The sequence below is a fragment of the Capra hircus genome, chromosome 24 (assembly GCF_001704415.2).
Source record: "Capra hircus breed San Clemente chromosome 24, ASM170441v1, whole genome shotgun sequence".
In the NCBI taxonomy this organism is placed as follows: domain Eukaryota; kingdom Metazoa; phylum Chordata; class Mammalia; order Artiodactyla; family Bovidae; genus Capra; species Capra hircus.
Window position 1 is genome coordinate 58,572,585 of NC_030831.1, and position 17,134 is coordinate 58,589,718.

At 49.3% G+C, this 17,134-nt stretch overlaps 1 protein-coding gene across 1 annotated transcript in view; it reads right to left on the minus strand.

Moving 5' to 3' along the window:
- CCBE1 (collagen and calcium binding EGF domains 1) overlaps positions 2,066-17,134 on the minus strand; it is a 238,137-nt gene continuing 223,068 nt past the window's right edge. The window contains exons 7-11 of the mRNA XM_018039646.1: positions 9,041-9,161; positions 4,411-4,550; positions 4,295-4,330; positions 3,558-3,593; positions 2,066-2,751 (exon numbers count right to left, since the gene is read on the minus strand). Of these exons, the coding sequence (XP_017895135.1) occupies positions 2,518-2,751; positions 3,558-3,593; positions 4,295-4,330; positions 4,411-4,550; positions 9,041-9,161 (567 nt within the window). The 3' untranslated portion in view covers positions 2,066-2,517. The remainder of the gene's footprint in view (positions 2,752-3,557; positions 3,594-4,294; positions 4,331-4,410; positions 4,551-9,040; positions 9,162-17,134) is intronic.

Genomic DNA, 17,134 nt, shown 5'->3' on the forward strand with positions numbered 1-17,134 from the left:
AGTCAACAAAAACAAGACCAGGAGCTGACTGTGGCTCAGATCATGAACTCCTTATTGCCAAATTCAGACTTAAATTGAAGAAAGTAGGGAAAACCGCTAGACCATTCAGGTATGACATAAATCAAATCCCTAATGATTATACAGTGGAAGTGAGAAATAGATTCAAGGGATTAGATCTGATAGATAGAGTGCCTGATGAACTATGCACAGAGGTTCATGACATTGTACAGGAGGCAGGGATCAAGACCATCCCCAAGAAAAAGAAATGCAAAAAGGCAAAATGGCTGTCTGAGAAGGCCTTACAAATAGCTATGAAAAGAAGAGAAAGGCAAAGGAGAAAAGGAAAGATATACCCATTTGAATGCAGAGTTCCAAAGAATAGCAAGGAGAGATAAGAAAGCCTGCCTCAGTGATCAGTGCAAAGAAATAGAGGAAAACAACAGAATGGGAAAGACTAGAGATCTCTTCAAGAAAATTAGAGATATCAAGGGAACTTTTCATGCAAAGATGGGCTCAATAAAGTACAGAAATGGTATGGACCTAACAGAAGAAGAAGATATTATGAAGAGCTGGCAAAAATACACAGAACTATACAAAACAGATCTTCACAACCCAGATAACCATGATGGTGTGATCACTCACCTAGAGTCAGACATCCTGGAATGTGAAGTCAAGTGGGCCTTAGGAAACATCACCACAAACAAAGCTAGTGGAGGTCATGAAACTCCAGTGGAGCTATTTCAAATCCTGAAAGATGATGCTGTGAAAGTGCTGCACTCAACATGCCAGCAAATTTGGAAAACTCAGCAGTGGCCACAGGACCGGAAAAGGTCAGTTTTCATTCCAATCCCAAAGAAAGGCAATGCCAAAGGATGCTCAAACTACTGCACAATTGCACTCATCTCACACGCTAGTAAAGTAATGCTCAAAATTCTCCAGGCCAGGCTTCAGCAGTACATGAACCATGAATTTCCAAATGTTCAAGCTGGACTTAGAAAAGGCAGAGGAACCAGAGGTCAAATTGCCAACATCTGCTGGATCATCGAAAAAGCAAGAGAGTTCCAGAAAAACATCTACTTCTGCTTTATTGACTATGCAAAGCCTTTGACTGTGTGGATCACAACAAACTGTGGAAAATTCTTCATGAGATGGGAATACCAGACTACCTTACCTGCCTCCTGAGAAATCTGTATGTGGGTCAAGAAGCAACAGTTAGAACTGGACCTAGAACAACAGACTGGTTCCAATTTGGGAAAGGAGTACGTACGTCAAGGCTGTATATTGTCACCCTGCTTATTTAACTTATATGCAGAGTACATCATGAGAAATGCTGGACTGGATGAAGCACAAGCTGGAATCAAGATTGTCGGGAGAAATATCAATAACCTCAGATATGCAGATGACACCACCCTTATGGCAGAAAGTGAAGAGGAACTAAAGAGCCTCTTGATGAAAGTGAAAGAGGAGAGTGAAAAAGTTGGCTTAAAGCTCAACATTCAGAAAACTAAGATCACGGCATCTGGTCCCATCACTTCATGGGAAATAGATGGGGAAACAGTGACAGAGTTTATTTTTTTGGACTCTAAAATCTCTGTAGATGTTGACTGCAGCCATGTAAATAAAAGATGCTTGCTCCTTGGAAAAAAAGTTATGACCAACCTAGACAGCATATTAAAAAGCAGAGACATTACTTTGCTGACTAAGGTCCATCTAGTCAAGGCTATGGTTTTTCCAGTGGTCATGTATGGATGTGAGAGTTGGACTGTGAAGAAGGCTGAGCGCCGAAGAATTGATGCTTTTGAACTGTGGTGTTGGAGAAGACTTGAGAGTCTCTTGGACTGCAAGGAGATCCAACCAGTCCATCCTAAAGGAAATCAGTTCTGAATATTCATTAGAAGGACTGATGCTGAAGCTGAAACGCCAATACTTTGGCCACCTGATGGGAAGAAATGATTCATTTGAAAAGACCGTGATTGAAAAGATTGAGGGCAGGAGGAGAAGGCGATGACACAGGATGAGATGGCTGGATGGCATCACCGACTCAATGGACATGAGTTTGAGTAAGCTCTGGGAGTTGATGATGGACAGGGAGGCCTGGCGTGCTGCAGTCCATGGGGTCACAAAGAGTTGGACACAGCTGAGCGACTGAACTGAACTGAAACTCACATTTTCTTACAACTCTTTCCCCCTTTTTGACAGTTTGCCAATTTTTAAGATAATGTGAGTACCTAATTCAGAAATTAGAAGTCCCTGGAAAATAAGGAATTCAAAGAAAAGCTGCCCTGTGGATTCTCCGGGGGAAGCACTGAAATCAGTCATTTCGTTCCTGGTGTCTTTAGGATGTCTAGCAGGAGACGCTGTAAACAGTGTCTGGAAGAGGAGACGTAGGAAGAAGAAAGGGAAGAGGAAAGAAAATAAAAACGTATCTTTCTTTAGGTCTCCAGTGATGTTTTGTTTTTGTTCTTTGGAGGATTTTACTGCAGGGGAAAACACTCTTCCTTTGGCATGTCGGATGCACTAAGGATAGAAGTCTCTGGGGGCTCCCGAGGCTCTTGTCTCAGTTCTTCCCGGGGAGTCATCTCCAGAGCCCACATCCAGGGTCTCCGGATAGCTGGGAAATCCCTGTGGTGACAGGGACTCCTCTGCTGAAGAGTGAGTCCGGCGCCCGAACACCTGTTCCTGCAGTTCGGTGATGTCGTTACGGATTTCCGCCAGCACTATCAGCAGGAAATCGAAAGAACCAGGGGGTCCCTGTACAGGAGAGAAGAGTCAGACCAGACGGCCAGAGGCCCGCCCCTTGGCTGACCCAGGGCTCCCGGAGGCCCCGCCGTCTGCTGGCGACCACCTCGCCAACTCTGTGTCTAACAGGGAAACGTCAGGCCCATAAACAACAGCTGGCAGATGCCGCCCTGAGCCCCTTCACCTCCCGGATGCACTGTGGTGGCTCACGGACCTCTCCTGGCTCTCAGGCTCCGTCAAATCTGGTAGAATGACGGAATCTGAGAATGCACCTCCTAGGTTACCTTCCAAAGAACCCTGGGAGGCGGAGAGCAGTGGTTAAGAGGCTGGGCTGCTCTTGGATTTGAACCTCAGCTCTGCCACTTCCGATGTTGTAAGACACACCTGGAAATGGACTTAGGACATGCTAGGGTTTGGAATCTTAAGAGAATCTTTATTCCAAATAAAGATTGTTGTCATTGCTGTTTAGTCGCTAAGTCATGCCCAAGTCTTTGGCGACCCCATGGACTGTAGCCCGCTACGTTCCGCTGTCCATGGAACTCTCCAGGCAAGAACACAGGAGCCATTCCCTTTTTCCAGGGGGTCTTCAAACCAAGGGATCGAACCCACGTCTCCTGCATTGGCAGGTGGATTCTTTACTGATGAGCCACCAGGGAAGCTCAAATAAAGATTAGCCATAACAAAAACAAACAAAACCAGGAAGTGGATTTTTAAAACCCAACCAGGTGCAAAAGGCTCTTATGACTCTGTAACCACGGAGCTCTCTGTGGCCGGGCTGAGCGCTGCCCTGGGGAAGCAAGACAGGTGGGGCTACTTACTGGAGACCCTCTGGGGCCCGGTGCGCCTCTTTCCCCCTGAAAACAGAAGGGTCAGGGTGAGCGTCTGGGCCACATGGGTGCCACCACCCCCACCTCCATTCCACCACTACCATCTCCCGCACAGCCAGCCAGGATCTCCTATGGGAAGCAAACGTCAGCTTCATGCTGCACCCTTGGGGCCACTGCTCTGAACCAAAAGGCTTGAGTCAAGTGCCTCGCGTTTCCATTTCCCCCAAGGCTGTGTGTTTTCCAACCAGATCCGAAAAGAGGGAAGCCGGTGTTTCCAGGCAGCGTGTGGAATAGCTTAGAAGCTTCTAAAGTAACTCACACTGACTTTTTTATGAGGCCAGTGGGGCACGCAGGCCCCCAGAGCGAAACCACCCACTTGCATGGACTGGAACTTCTCCTGTTCTTGACTTAAACACAGCAAAGAAATTAGGAACACACGTAAAACAGCCCCACAGAGAAGCCTGGCTAAATAGAAAAACACGCTACCATGACAACCGGAGGCTTAACGTTTATAGGGGTCGTTTCTTCTTCCAAGTGGTTTTTGCGGCTGTTTTTCTTATTACGGTTGTTCCATATCTTAAGAAAATGGCTTTTTAGATTTCCCTCCCAGCTTTAGGGAAAAAAGCGCATCTGTGTCTCAACTTGGCCACATGCAAAGCGGCTCAGTGAACCGTGCTTGAGCTCCAGGTGATGCCTGCAAGGAGGTAAGGACCCCTTGGAAGGCTTACCTTAGAGCCATCTCGTCCTGGGGCGCCTGGTGGACCCTACAAGGCAAAGGGACCTCGTTTAGCAGAAGGAACACGCCTTCCCCAACCACGGATGGGAGCGCTGATGAAATACTGACCACAGGGCCCCTCCGGCCTTGCTTAATGTGGGACAGGTCAGGAGATGGTCCCACGGGTCCCATCGAGCCCCGCGGACCAGGCTGCCCGGGGGGGCCTGGGATTCCTGGGAAGCCGGGGCTCCCCTTCGGTCCTGGTGAGCCTGCAATCAGAGAGCATCTCATTAGTTTACAGCCTGGGAGGAGGACGAGGACTCTGGCTGGCTGACAGTCCAGGCGCCCCTTGCAGCTGTTTCTCTTTGCACTCTGACCTTTGCTTTCTGACCTCTCCACTGAGATGTCCCAAAGGCATTTTGATCATGACCAAAAATTGCCATCCATCCCCATTCTTTTTCTAAAACATTTCTTGTATTGAAATACTGTTGACTGACAATGTGTTAGTCTCAGGCGTTCAGCCAGCTGATTCAGACTTCACACTCCTTTCATGGACCTCCCATCCCCACCCATTCAAGCCAGAAACTTGGGAGTCTTCCTATAAATTCCTCCGTTTCCATAAGCTCCTCATCCAATCAGTGCCACTTCACCTCTTCAGCATCTTTCACCTCCTTTAAGCTCTTTAATTTCACCAGTCTTGAGACCGTCTGCTCTCAGCACCCCTGTCACTGTGGGGCAGTGGTCAGCGCAGCTGGGGAGTGGCTGGGGTACAGGTTTCAGCAGCAGGGGGGCCTGCCTCTGAATCGTGGACAAGCTCCCTGACCTCTGTGAGCCTTCGTCCCTCATCTGTAAAGGAGGGCTGATAAGAATCTGCCTCACAGAGCTGTGTGGCTGTTGTTTAATCGCTAAGTCGTGTCTGAATCTTCTATGATCCCCTGGACTGCAGCCAGCAAGGCTCCTCTATCCGTGGGCTTTCCCAGGCAAGAATACTCGAGTGGGTTGCCATTTCCTTGTCCAGGGGATCTTCCCACCCCAGGGGTTGAACCTGCGTCTCTGGCATTGCAGGCAGATTCTTCACCGTCTGAGCCACCAGGGAAGCCCGTAAAACAACTATATACCCACTGCTTGCGCCCCCGCCCCAAACGAAAGTAACAGAATCCTCCCATCGAAGGAATCTGAAACCTGGCGGCCACGGAACACTAGTGGCAGAGCCAGTGCCAACACACCCGAGCCCAGCTCGGTCGCTCCCGAAACTGACCCGGTTCTTCTCGCGAGCGGCCTGCGCGCCCGTCTCCGGGAGCAGTTACTATGCGCCCGGGCTCTGCCGTTCCTCTGCAAACAGTATCTGGCATTCAAGTCAAAATTTTAAGGCACATTATAAAAAACTCAAACCAACACCCAGACGAAACTACTCCCCTCAAAATTCAAGAAATTCAGCAATCAACACAAACAGACTCAGAGGCAACGCAGATGTTAGGGGGATCATACAGGGACCTAAAGGTAGCAGCGTGTGTTGAAGGTGCTAGAGGGAGACCGTTTGCCCGAACAGATGGGAGGGTTTCAGCTCTAGTATTGCTTTCCTCATCTGTGCTTCTGGTTTCATGAGCAAGAGATCATTGCCGATGTCGTGGAAGCTCTCACCTATGTTTTCTCCTGGGAGTTTTATAGTCTCAGGTCTTACTTACATTTAGGTTTTTAATCCATTTTGTATATGGTAGAAAGCAAGGGTTCAACTTCATTCCTTAGCATAGGGAAGGATGCGGTGTTTTAACCCTTTTTAGACCGTCAGCTTTATGTGGGCATGGTTGTATTATAATTGTCAGCACGCTCTCAGAGAAGCCCCGGTACAGAAAAGGCTGTTCAGTAGATGTTTCACGTCAAATGACTGTAACGAAGAGGCTGGGCTGACTGCTGTGCTGTCCCTATTTCTCTATTTCCCTATTATATTCCTTAATACTAGACAGATTCCTCCCTCTCTTTCAAATGCACGCAGGAGTTCCTTTTTGATGGTACACGGCTCCTACAATTGGCAGAATACAGTGATAGAATGGAATGACTTTCAGGCACTGGAAAACGAAACAAAAAAAGCCCCAAAGACTTCAGACTTACCATATTTGGGGAAGTCTTTTCTAGCTCACAAAATAATTAAGCCAACATTAAAGGCTTAATTATTCCATCCAAGTATGTCTCACCCTCCCCTCCTTCTCTAAATGCTGGTTCCAGGTATATCCTTGAAACAGTTTACCTGGGAAGGGGACCAGCTCTCTCTCATAACAAAAACACAAGGACCTCTGAAAACACAAGGACAGGCTGGAGATCATATCTTGCCTTCATTTAGGCAGTCAATGAGCTTTAGAGATCGCGTGTCAAGTGCCTTTAAACTGCAGGGCTTTGATGAGCAAATGCCAGCACCTTCATCTGACAGTGAGGGGCAGAGAGCTGCCACCTCTCCACACCAGAGCTCCTGGCTTGCTGCCCCAGGCTGTGACTCACCAGCCTTCAGGACTGGAATGGGAGTTAAGGGGAAGAGAATCCAGTTCTCCCTCTCGCTGCCCTAACCCATCTCAGTGGAGAGCAACACAGCACGATGCTAGAAGCCAGGAGGGGGCAGGAAACAGGACTGGAGGAGAAAGCAAGGGTGTTGCCAGAGCTCGCCCTCGGTGACTCTGCCCCAGTGAGGCCTCGGGCGGCTCACATTATGCTGGAGACCAGACGGCAAGAATGGCAGGGAAAGCCCGCAGGCCATCCATCAAGAGAGAGGCCAGTGGCTCCCCTGTTCCTCGAATGTCCTTGTTGGAGTGATACGCAGACTGGCCTGGGGATGAATTTTCTCCAGGGAAGTAGAGCAAGAACATTTTCTTAGAGAAGGACAGAGAACACTGTGCTAAGAATCAATGTATAGGAAGAGACCCAAGCTTACTCAGAAGCAGGAGAGGCTGCCTGTGTATGGCTTCTGCTGGAGGAAAGAAGTCAGGGGAATGAACGAGGGAAGAAACCAGAGTCCTGGACCAGCTTTTGGTCTTTCTACAGACTGAGACCCATGAATCTGGGTTTTGAAGGAAACCGGGAAATGAAGATATTAGTGGAGAAGAAAACACATAGTTTAGAAAGTGTTTTGAGCCTTTGTTATGCTGACCTTCCATCCTAAAACCTGCCCATGTCCTTCCAGCTTGGACCGGTCCTACCTTTCATGTCTGTCCATGTCCAGCTTGAGCCCCAAGTCCCCTGATCACCACAGCCTACACTGATCTCTCCCTTCTTTAAGCTTCCACAGCAGCCCGGTACTGTTTCATTCCACTTGCTTTCACTCCGTGTGCTTTGCTGTCCCCATTAAAACGTCAGGAGGCCACTCACAGCACCCAGCTCACTGCTAGACGATGAGCAGTGGGGATAAGATGTCCACGTCTCAGAACATTTGCTAACCCTAATAATATTTCCTTCACTAGTATGGAAAAAAAAATACTGATCTACCTATGGAGAGACTCCTAATAAAAGGGAAAACGTCCCGTCACTGGTTTAAGTTCTCATTGCGTGTTTCCCGATGCAAAGACAGGATGTTTGGGATTTTCTTCAGCGTACAGGGGAGAATCTCCAAAACGGTACGCTGGAGAAGCCAAACAAAAGAATAGATTCCTTTTCACGAAGTTCTGGAACAGACAAAACTGCAGCGACCAAAAGCAGGTTGGTGGTTACCTGGAGCTGAGGATGCAGACTGCCAAGGGCACAAGGGCACTTCCTGGGGTGATGGGAAGTTTCTATATCTGGATGTAGACCAGATATAAGGTGGTGCTTAGTCAGGGCTTCCACACTGGCTCAGCAGTAAAGAATCAGCCTGATACAAGGACGACGCAGGAGACGCGGGGTCGATCCCTGGGTCGGGAAGATCCTCTGGAGGAGGGCATGGCAGAGCACTCCAGTGTTCTTGCCTGGAGAACCCATGGACAGAGGAGTCTGGACAGCTACAGTTCACAGGATTGCAGAGGCGGACACGACTGTCGTGACTGGGCACGCATAGAGCGCGGGCATATGTGAAAACCTGTCCAACTGTAACTCGAGTGTGTGCATTTTATTGTACACAATTGTATCTCAGTGATGGTGACTTAATAAAGTGAAACATAGAGACAGATAAAAAATAAATATCAATGTAAGCGTGTTGACAAATAACAGGAGGAGGAGGAGAGAGGACTGGGAAACAGTGGCACGAGGCTGGCCATGAATCGTGAGAGCAGCCGGTGAGCCCAGAGGTGTTCGGCACACCATCCGACGTTCACACGTGCTAGTGTTAAGAAGTTTTCATTTTGTTTCCCTGTAACCTAACAATGACCTTTGAGACTGCGGTCCAGTCCAGGACGATGACTTTTCCCCTGACGACTGTCGGTCATGAGGGTTTCTCAGGTTTGTCCATCTCTTGGCACCCTGGTGTGGGGGGTTCCTTGGACCCTGGCTTCTGCTCCCACCCATGGAAGCTAAAGAACTGCGTCCCATCCCCACTAAACGTGAGCTCCTGGAAGGCTCTGGCTGGTGAACCTACCACCCTTTCATGCTCCTCTTCACACTCACTTCCCTGGGGGCTTAGCTGGTAAAGAATCCGCCTGCGATGCGGGAGACCTGGCTTCGATCCCTGGGTTGGGAAGATCACCCGGAGAAGGGGAAGGCTCCCCACTTCCGTATTCTTGCCTGGAGAATCCCATGGACTATCCATGGACTTGCAAAGAGTCAGATACAGCTGAGTGACGCTCATGTTCATGTTCATACTCACCAGGGGGGCCCTGGCCCCCAGGCAGGCCAGGAGGACCTGGAAGGTAGGCGTTTGAGGCCAGCGCCTTGTGGCCAGTGATGTACTTGCCCAGGTCGGCAGCGCTGTTGGGGAGCAGGGCAACCTGCAAAGAGAAGAGGGACCTGGGTCAGGAGATGGCGCCGGCCCCACTGCAGGCGGCGCGCGGCAGAGGCTTCGCAGCCCGTCCTGGCTCCTTTCCCCTTATCCGAACCCGTCAGGGCCAGAAGGGCTGGAGAGATCCTCCTCCGAAACGCAGAGGCCTTCCAATCAACACAACTTTCCTGAGATGGCTCAGCTGCCTAGTGGGCGACCCTGGACCGGCTGCAGCCTGCCTGAATATCATTAGACTCATGAATGCCGTAATTAACACAGTCGATCTGCTTCAGGCTTTCAGTTAAGCTCTTTATGCATCAAATATTTGAGAAACTACTACATGCCTGGCACCGTGCTCGGTTCTAAGGTGATCACAGTGACCAAGATGTGGTCTCGGCTCTGAAAGATCTCAGCCTTGGGAGCCAGGAAAACACGGCTCACAGGTCACCTGTGCGCTAACGTGGCTGGGAAAGAGTGGCTGTGACGGCTTAAAGTATGTCTACAAATGTCACGGCACTCCTCCCTTTCAAAGTCACTCAGTCATGTCCGACTCTTTGCGACCCCATGGACCGCAGCACACCAGGCCTCCCTGTCCATCTCCAACTGCCAGAGTTTACTCAAACTCATGTCCACTGAGTCGGTGATGTCATCCAACCATCTTATCCTCTGTTGTCCCCTTCTCCCGCCTTCAGTCTTTCCCAGCATCAGGGTCTTTTCCAGTGAGTCAGTTCCTCACATCAGGTGGCCAAAGTATTGGAGCTTCAGCTTCAGCCTCAGTCCTTCCAGTGAATATTCAGGACTGATCTCCTTTAGGATGGACTGGTGGGCTCTCCTGCTCCCTGCCTCTCTCTCAGATTTCAGGGGCTCATTCTATGAGAAGCCAGAGGAACCTCAGACCTGAATGAGTTTTGCATTCCTCAAGGAATGGAATCAGTGAGACCTTTGGTAAGAATTAAATGCCTTGAACGCCCGTTTCCTCACAGAAAGTGTCCACCTTTAGCACTGGGAGGGTGTGTATCAGGTGCCCAGGAGAGGAGCTGGAACGTATAAGTGGGAGTGAAAGTGTCAGTCACTCAGTCGTTGTCTGATTCTCTGTGCGACCCCACGGACGGCAGCCCACGGGCTCCTCTGTGCGACCCTATGGACGGCAGCCCACCGGGTTCCTCTGTGCAACCCCACGGACTGCAGCCCACAGGCGTCTCCAGGCAAGAATACTGGAGAGGACTGCCATTCCCTCCTCCAGGGGATCTTCTGCACCCAGGGACTGAACCCGGGTCTCTTGCACTGCAGGCAGATTCTTTACCGTCTGAGCCCCCAGGGAAGCCACACTGAATGGCAGCTCTTGTCTCTTCCTTCCAGAAAAATGATTCAGGGGTGTAGACTCCGCAGGAGACTGTGTTTCTGAGGGTCAGAACCCCTGAGTGAAGGGGATTTATAAGCAAAAGTACTCTAGTCAGAGGACAGAGGGGGCAGCCCTGGCCCCTGAATGCGGCTGCTGCTGCTGCGAAGTCACTTCAGTCGTGTCCGACTCTGTGCGACCCCATGGACTGCAGCCCACCAGGCTCTCCCATCCCTGGGATTCTCCAGGCAAGAACACTGGAGTGGGTTGCCATTTCCTTCTCCAATGCATGAAAGAGAAAGTGAAAGTGAAGTCGCTGAGTCACATCCGACTCCTAGTGACCCCATGGACTGCAGCCCACCAGGCTCCTCCGTCCATGGGATTTTCCAGGCAAGAGCACTGGAGTGGGGTGCCATCAGGCTGGTCCAATGTTATTATCTGCTTCCAAGAGGAAAACTGAAATGTGAATCTCACGTATGGGCTTCAGCATCAGGCAGATCTATGTTTAAGTCAGTCCTGCCACATTAAAGACGCTTGCTCACTGGAAGCAAAGCTACGTTAAATCTAGAGAGCGTATTAAAAAGCAGAGCATCACTTTGCCGACAAAGGTCCATCTAGTCAAAGCTATGGTTTTTCCAATAGTCATGTATGGATGTGAAAGTTGGACTATAAAGAAAGCTGAGTACCAAAGAATCGATACTTTCGAGCTGTGGTGTTGGAGAAGACTCTTAAGGGTCCCTTGGACTGCAAGGAGATCAAACCAGTCAACTGAAAAGGAAATCAACTCTGAATATTCATTGGAAGGACTGATGCTGAAGCTCCAATACTCTGGCCACTTGATATGCATTGGAAAAGACCCTGATGTTGGGAAAGATTGAAGGCGGGAGGAGGAGGGGCAGCAGCAGATAAGATGGTTAGAGAGCATCATGGACTCAGTGGACAGGCATTTGAGCAAACTGAGAAATAGTGGAGGACAGGGGAGCCTGGCATGCTGCAGTCCATGGGTTTGCAAAGAGTTGCAAACGACTGAGCGACTGAACAACAAATTGCTACGAACTACCTGTGGGATCCTGGCAAGCTACAGAACCCGATTTTCTCATCCATAAAACAAGGATCATAATATCCTCCTAAGAAGGGCTGCTGGGAGGATGAAAGTGACGAAAGTCTTAAATGTGCCTGGCTCAGCGCCCAGGCTAATAATCACCAGCAACTACAACCACAGGCACAGTGCTTACGCTCTGTGGGGTGGGCTGTTGGGGTGGGGGGTTGCTCCTGGCTGTTTGTAGGTAGCTGTGTGACTCTGGGTCGGTCCCTTCGCCTTTCCAGGTTCTCATCTTCATGTCTATAAAACTGGAGGTTCTGACCAGATGAGCAAGTCTTTGGATGAAAATGTTATAACCAAGCCCAGCCCACTCCATGCCCTGTCCAGCATTTTTTGCTTCTTTGTAAAGTTCATGAGGTGACCCCATCGACATCGACCTCAGCTTCCTGGCTGGCCTCCTGCTGGGTAATTACCTCCTGGCTCCCGCCAGTTAGACCTCTAAGTGTCCACAGGATGAGCACAGAGCATACGTGCTGGGTCTGGGAGGCTGACGTTCTATACAAACACCGCAGACGGCGGGCTTGAGGGGGCGCAGGTGTTTGGGAAGAAGTTTGTAAGAAGAGTCTGCATTTCTCATGGGTTCCAATCAGTCAGTGGAATTATGGATATCAGTATCTCATACTAGCCTTCATAGCAAGGCACCTACCTCACAGGGCTATTGGGACAAGTGAGGTGCGGCCTGTAAAGCACTTTGTTAGCACTTATAATTTACGTTTCTTATATTCTGGAGAACATTTACAGAGCTCTTTCTAGGTGGCAGGGACTATTCTAGGCCCTTTATAAATATTTACTCTCTGGATGATTATGAAGTCCTATGTAGTACATATTACTGTTATCTTCTTTTTCTAGAACTGTGACACAGAGAGGTTAAGTCACTTACCCAGGGTCACACAGCCAGAAAGTAGTGGGGCTAGGGCTTAAACCAAGCCCATCTATTTCTGGACTCTGTGGTCCTCACCACAACACCCAGCTGCCTCTCTTAATATTACTCATGATACTGGGCAAAGCAACCTGCAATCACTTTCATATGGATTAGTCTTCCCAGGCCTCCTGAGAAGACCCATTGTACAGAGCAGCTAGACTGAGGTCGCAGAGGAACATACTGAGAAGCCACAGTCTGCTGGCAAGAAAGGCTGCGCTAGAGCAAAGGAACAGTCACCAGCTTGCAAAGCTGCTCACGCTTGGGAAACCTCGCTGTTCTCTTGCTTCTGAAGCTTCTGCTGCTGGCACCACCCCACTCGGCCATGTGGGCTGACTTCCGTGGTGGGCTTGGTTTCTCAGCTAAGACAGGAAGCTTATTTAAGGCAAATCTTCATTCTGTGCCTTCTCATCATTCATCCTCTCCCAGCCCGTCACAGGCCACAGCTTCCTTATCCATTAGTCTGCTTAGGTTGCTCCCACTGGCTCTTGTAAATCACGCTGCTATGAACACTGGGTGGCATGTATCTTTTTGAATTAGCATTTTTGTTTTCTTTGGAAGTGTTAGTTGGTCAGTCATGTCTGCCTCTTTGCAACCCCATGGACTGTAGCCCACTAGGCTCCTCTAGCCATGGGATTTCTCAGGCAAGAATACTGGAGTGGTAGCCATTCCCTTCTCCAGGGGATCTTCCCAACCCAGGGATTGAACCCGGGTCTCCTGCATTGCAGGAAGAGCTTTTTACCATCTAAGCCTTTGTTTTCTTTGGATATACAGAAAAGAATGAAAATTTTCCATCTGCAGCAACGTGGATGGACTAAGAGAGCACTGTACTAAGTAAAATAAGTTAGAGAAGGCCAAATGCTCTCGGTGATTACCTGCAGGTGGAACCAAAGCATAAGGAAAATGAATAAATGTAACAAAACGGAAAACCACCAGATACACTGAACAAAGTGGCGGTCGCCCCGGGGGAGAGGGGAGAGGCGGGGATTAGGGAGCATAAGCCACTATGTATGAAGCAAACAAACTGCAACAGTACGTTGTACAGCGCAGGGGCTATAGCCAATATTTCATAATAATTTAAAGTGGAATATGACCTATAAAAACACGATGTGGGACACTTGAAACCAATATAACATCGTAAATCAACTATATTTCAATTAAAAAGTCAAATCTGAAAAAATAATAATTTGTTCATCTCATTAAAAAACATAATAAATTGAAAAACTGGTCCCTTGGCTCAGATTTTTCTTCAGTGTTCTGATGGGACCAAGACCCCTCCCTGCAAGTTAAATGATGGAGTCTTTACACCATTAAAAAAAAAAATCTTCAATTGGAAAATAAAAGCACAGAATCTGGGGACTTCCCTGGTGGTCTGGCGCTTGGGACTCTGTGCTTGTAATGCAGCGGGCACGGCTTCAAGGTCTGGTTGGGAAACTAAGGTCCCATGTGTGCTGGTGTGGCCAAAAACAAGTAAATTTTTAGAATGTACCCAAACAAAGCAAAACAAACCCCCCACAAATCTTTATCTAAGTGAAATCATAACACAGACACCCTTTTAATGAACACCCCAGTCAAAAATCAGAACTTTGTCCACAGGCCCTGACCCAATCACCCCTCCTTCCCCCAAAGTAACTACTATCCTGATTTTAATCACTTCCTGTGCTTTAAAAAATAATTTATGACCCAACTGGGCAGGCCTAGATGCTTCAGTTTAGTCTTGCCCACTTGAAAAAAAACATCTTTTAAGCTGCTTTAGCCTGCAGGGGCTGCCCCACTTTTCCTGCCTTAGCCTCACCCATCAGGGGCCCAGGGCGTCGGCCCTGCAGAGCTTCCCACAGGCAGGAGTTCGCTGACCGCACCCTCACAGTGTCCTTCAACACGTCTGTGCATGGTTTTACACGGTGGGGTTGGCCACGGTCTAGGAGACCCGGTAACCTACTCCTGAGCCGAAGCGTATGTGGCCACGCTCGCTCTCGAGCAGAACAGCTGGCATCAGCAGCAGTGAGAGGAGGCTGGCACGCAACTGACAAGCCCTGGGGCAGTGCAGGAGGAGGGGCAGGGGGCCCAGACTGAGGGTCCGCTCCGCCTCTCGGGCAGCGACTGCAGCTCTCTGATGATACGGGTACCACGGTGAGAATTAAATGGGATCCTGGCTGTGAAACTGCTTCATCAGCTGCAGAATACAGCACATTCTGCTAGGCACCTTTAACAATGCGTTGCTCTGGAGGGTCTCCGGCGGTACAGTGGGTTAGAATCCACCTGCCAATGCAAGGGACATGGGTTCGATCCCTGCTCAGGGAAGATCCCACAGGGGGCGGAGCAACTAACCTCCAGTGCCGTAACTACCGAAGCCGGCGTTTCCTAGAGCCCGTGCTCCACAGCAAGAGAAGCCGCTGCAATGAGAGACCCACACGCCGCAGCCAAAGAAAGCCCTGCACAGCAACGAAGACCCAGCATGGCCAAAAATGAAGGAAATAGGTAAAAAAATGTAAAAAAGAAAAAAGGATTGTTCCTTGTGAGGCTCCTTTCATGTCAGCTTTAGCCCAGACTTGCCACAGGGGGCTTGCAGGAGAGCCTGGCATGCGTGGGCATGCTCAGTCGCTCAGGCATGCCCGACTCTGCGACCCCATGGACCGTAGTTGACCGGGCTCCTCTGTCCACGGGATTCTCCAGGCAAGGATACCAAAGTGGGTTGCCATTTCCACCTCCAGGAGATCATCCCAACCCGGGGACCGAGCCGGGTTCTCCTGCATCGGCAGGCGGAATCTTCACCACCAAGTCGCCTTTAGGAGAGGAGAAGTCGGTATAAGGCAGACCAATTCCAGGCCAAATCCCGTGCCTGAGAGTCACTGCAGGGCTACCAAGCATTGTTGCTGGATCTGTGAGCAGCTCACCTACAAGGGCCTTAGGGGAATATAACATTTCAAGTTCTTCATAACATTTCTTCTCTCATGGATCATAAAACACTGCAGGGAGGTGAGGGGAAAGCCAGATGGTGAATTAGCAACTGAATCTCTGAACTAGCGAGACTTAGGAGCGGTGACTCTCAAAATCACTCAGGTTAGAAAGAGCTTCTCCATAGCCTTTGGATTATTAATTCTCCAGAGAAGAAAACAGAGACGAGCATTGGGCCTTGAGACATCCATCATTCATCAACTGCCTCCCTCAGGCCCGAAATCCTCTGGCCTATGAAATGCAAACTTCGTCCACGAACTCTTTTTCAGACTCAACTCGGTAAATACTGATACCAATCCAAGTTTCAACCTGAGGATATCTGTGTAGGGAGTATTATTTAGAACTCTGAATTTACACTGATGCACTTACAAGGTTTTCTGCCTGGTCGATCAGATTACAAGCTATTTGGGAGTTGGAACATCACACACGTACATGCTTCTGTTACAGCTGAGAGATCTTCACCACCAGTGTACCACAAGCCGGCAAAGCCATTGATCTTCTCAGCCTGCTGATCTGCCTGTTTCACGGGAAGCTATGGATCTCACATGCCTGCATGTTTGTTGAACACAGAAAAGCAATGCTGTCTAATCTTACCCTTTCGCCCTTTACAATAACTAGATGCCAAAGGTAAACAGATCGCACACACCTCTTTGATGTACTAAGAGCCTTGAGGGGAAGCAATTAAATAAACAGACTAGCAAGTTTATGTTTTACCAGCAGAAGAGCAATTTCTGAGCTGTTGACAGACTGGTGAATTCACTGACCTCAGGTATGATAAACACCACTGACCTCGGCCTTCGACAGGATTTCAGGGTTCTAAATCCCCCCAGGGGCATTCCTCTCGGCACAACGACCGTTACTGGAAATCTAGTCCATCAGGCATGCGTGGGAGCCTCAGACAAAGGGAGTCAGTCCTCGCGCTTGGTGACACAACGCACCCAAGGCATTGGAGCCCAACATACAGGCTGTAACTTTAAAACGTGAAAAATAAAGCTGCTACAGAAAGACCCCCACCCCCACACACACACTCTAGGCTCAGCTGTGGAAGTTTATAAAGATGTTTGCTATTGATAAAACACAGGCAAATGATGACTGTACACTATCCTATTTAGAATCATGAAAGGACCACGAGTCAGGATGTTCATTTCACCAAAAGCTGCACGAATCACAGTTCATTCTCTCCAATTCTCTTGTGCCCCTTACGTAGCAGTTTACTTTACTAGACACTGCTTTCGAAGTGTGATGTTGGAGAAGACTCTTGAGAATCCCTTGGACAGCAAGGAGATCAAACCAGTTGATCCTAAAGGAAATCAACTCTGAATATTCACTGGAAGGACTGATGATGAAGCTGAAGCTCCAAAACTTTGGCCACATGATGCAAAGGGCTGACTCATTGGAAAAGACCCTGATGCTGGGAAAGATTGCAGGCAGGAGGAGAAGGGGATGACAGAGGATGAGATGGTTGGATGGCATCACTGACTCAGTAGGTTTGAGTCAGCTCCGGGAGTTGGTGAAGGACAGGGAAGCCTGGTGTGCTGCAGTCCGTGGGGTCGAAAGGAGTCAGACACGACAGAGTGACTGAACAGCCACCGCCACCAACCCCCGCCTTCGTTGCTCTGTTGAACTATAACGAGCTCCGAGGGTGGTTGGGCAAAGCGTTCCAGTCCA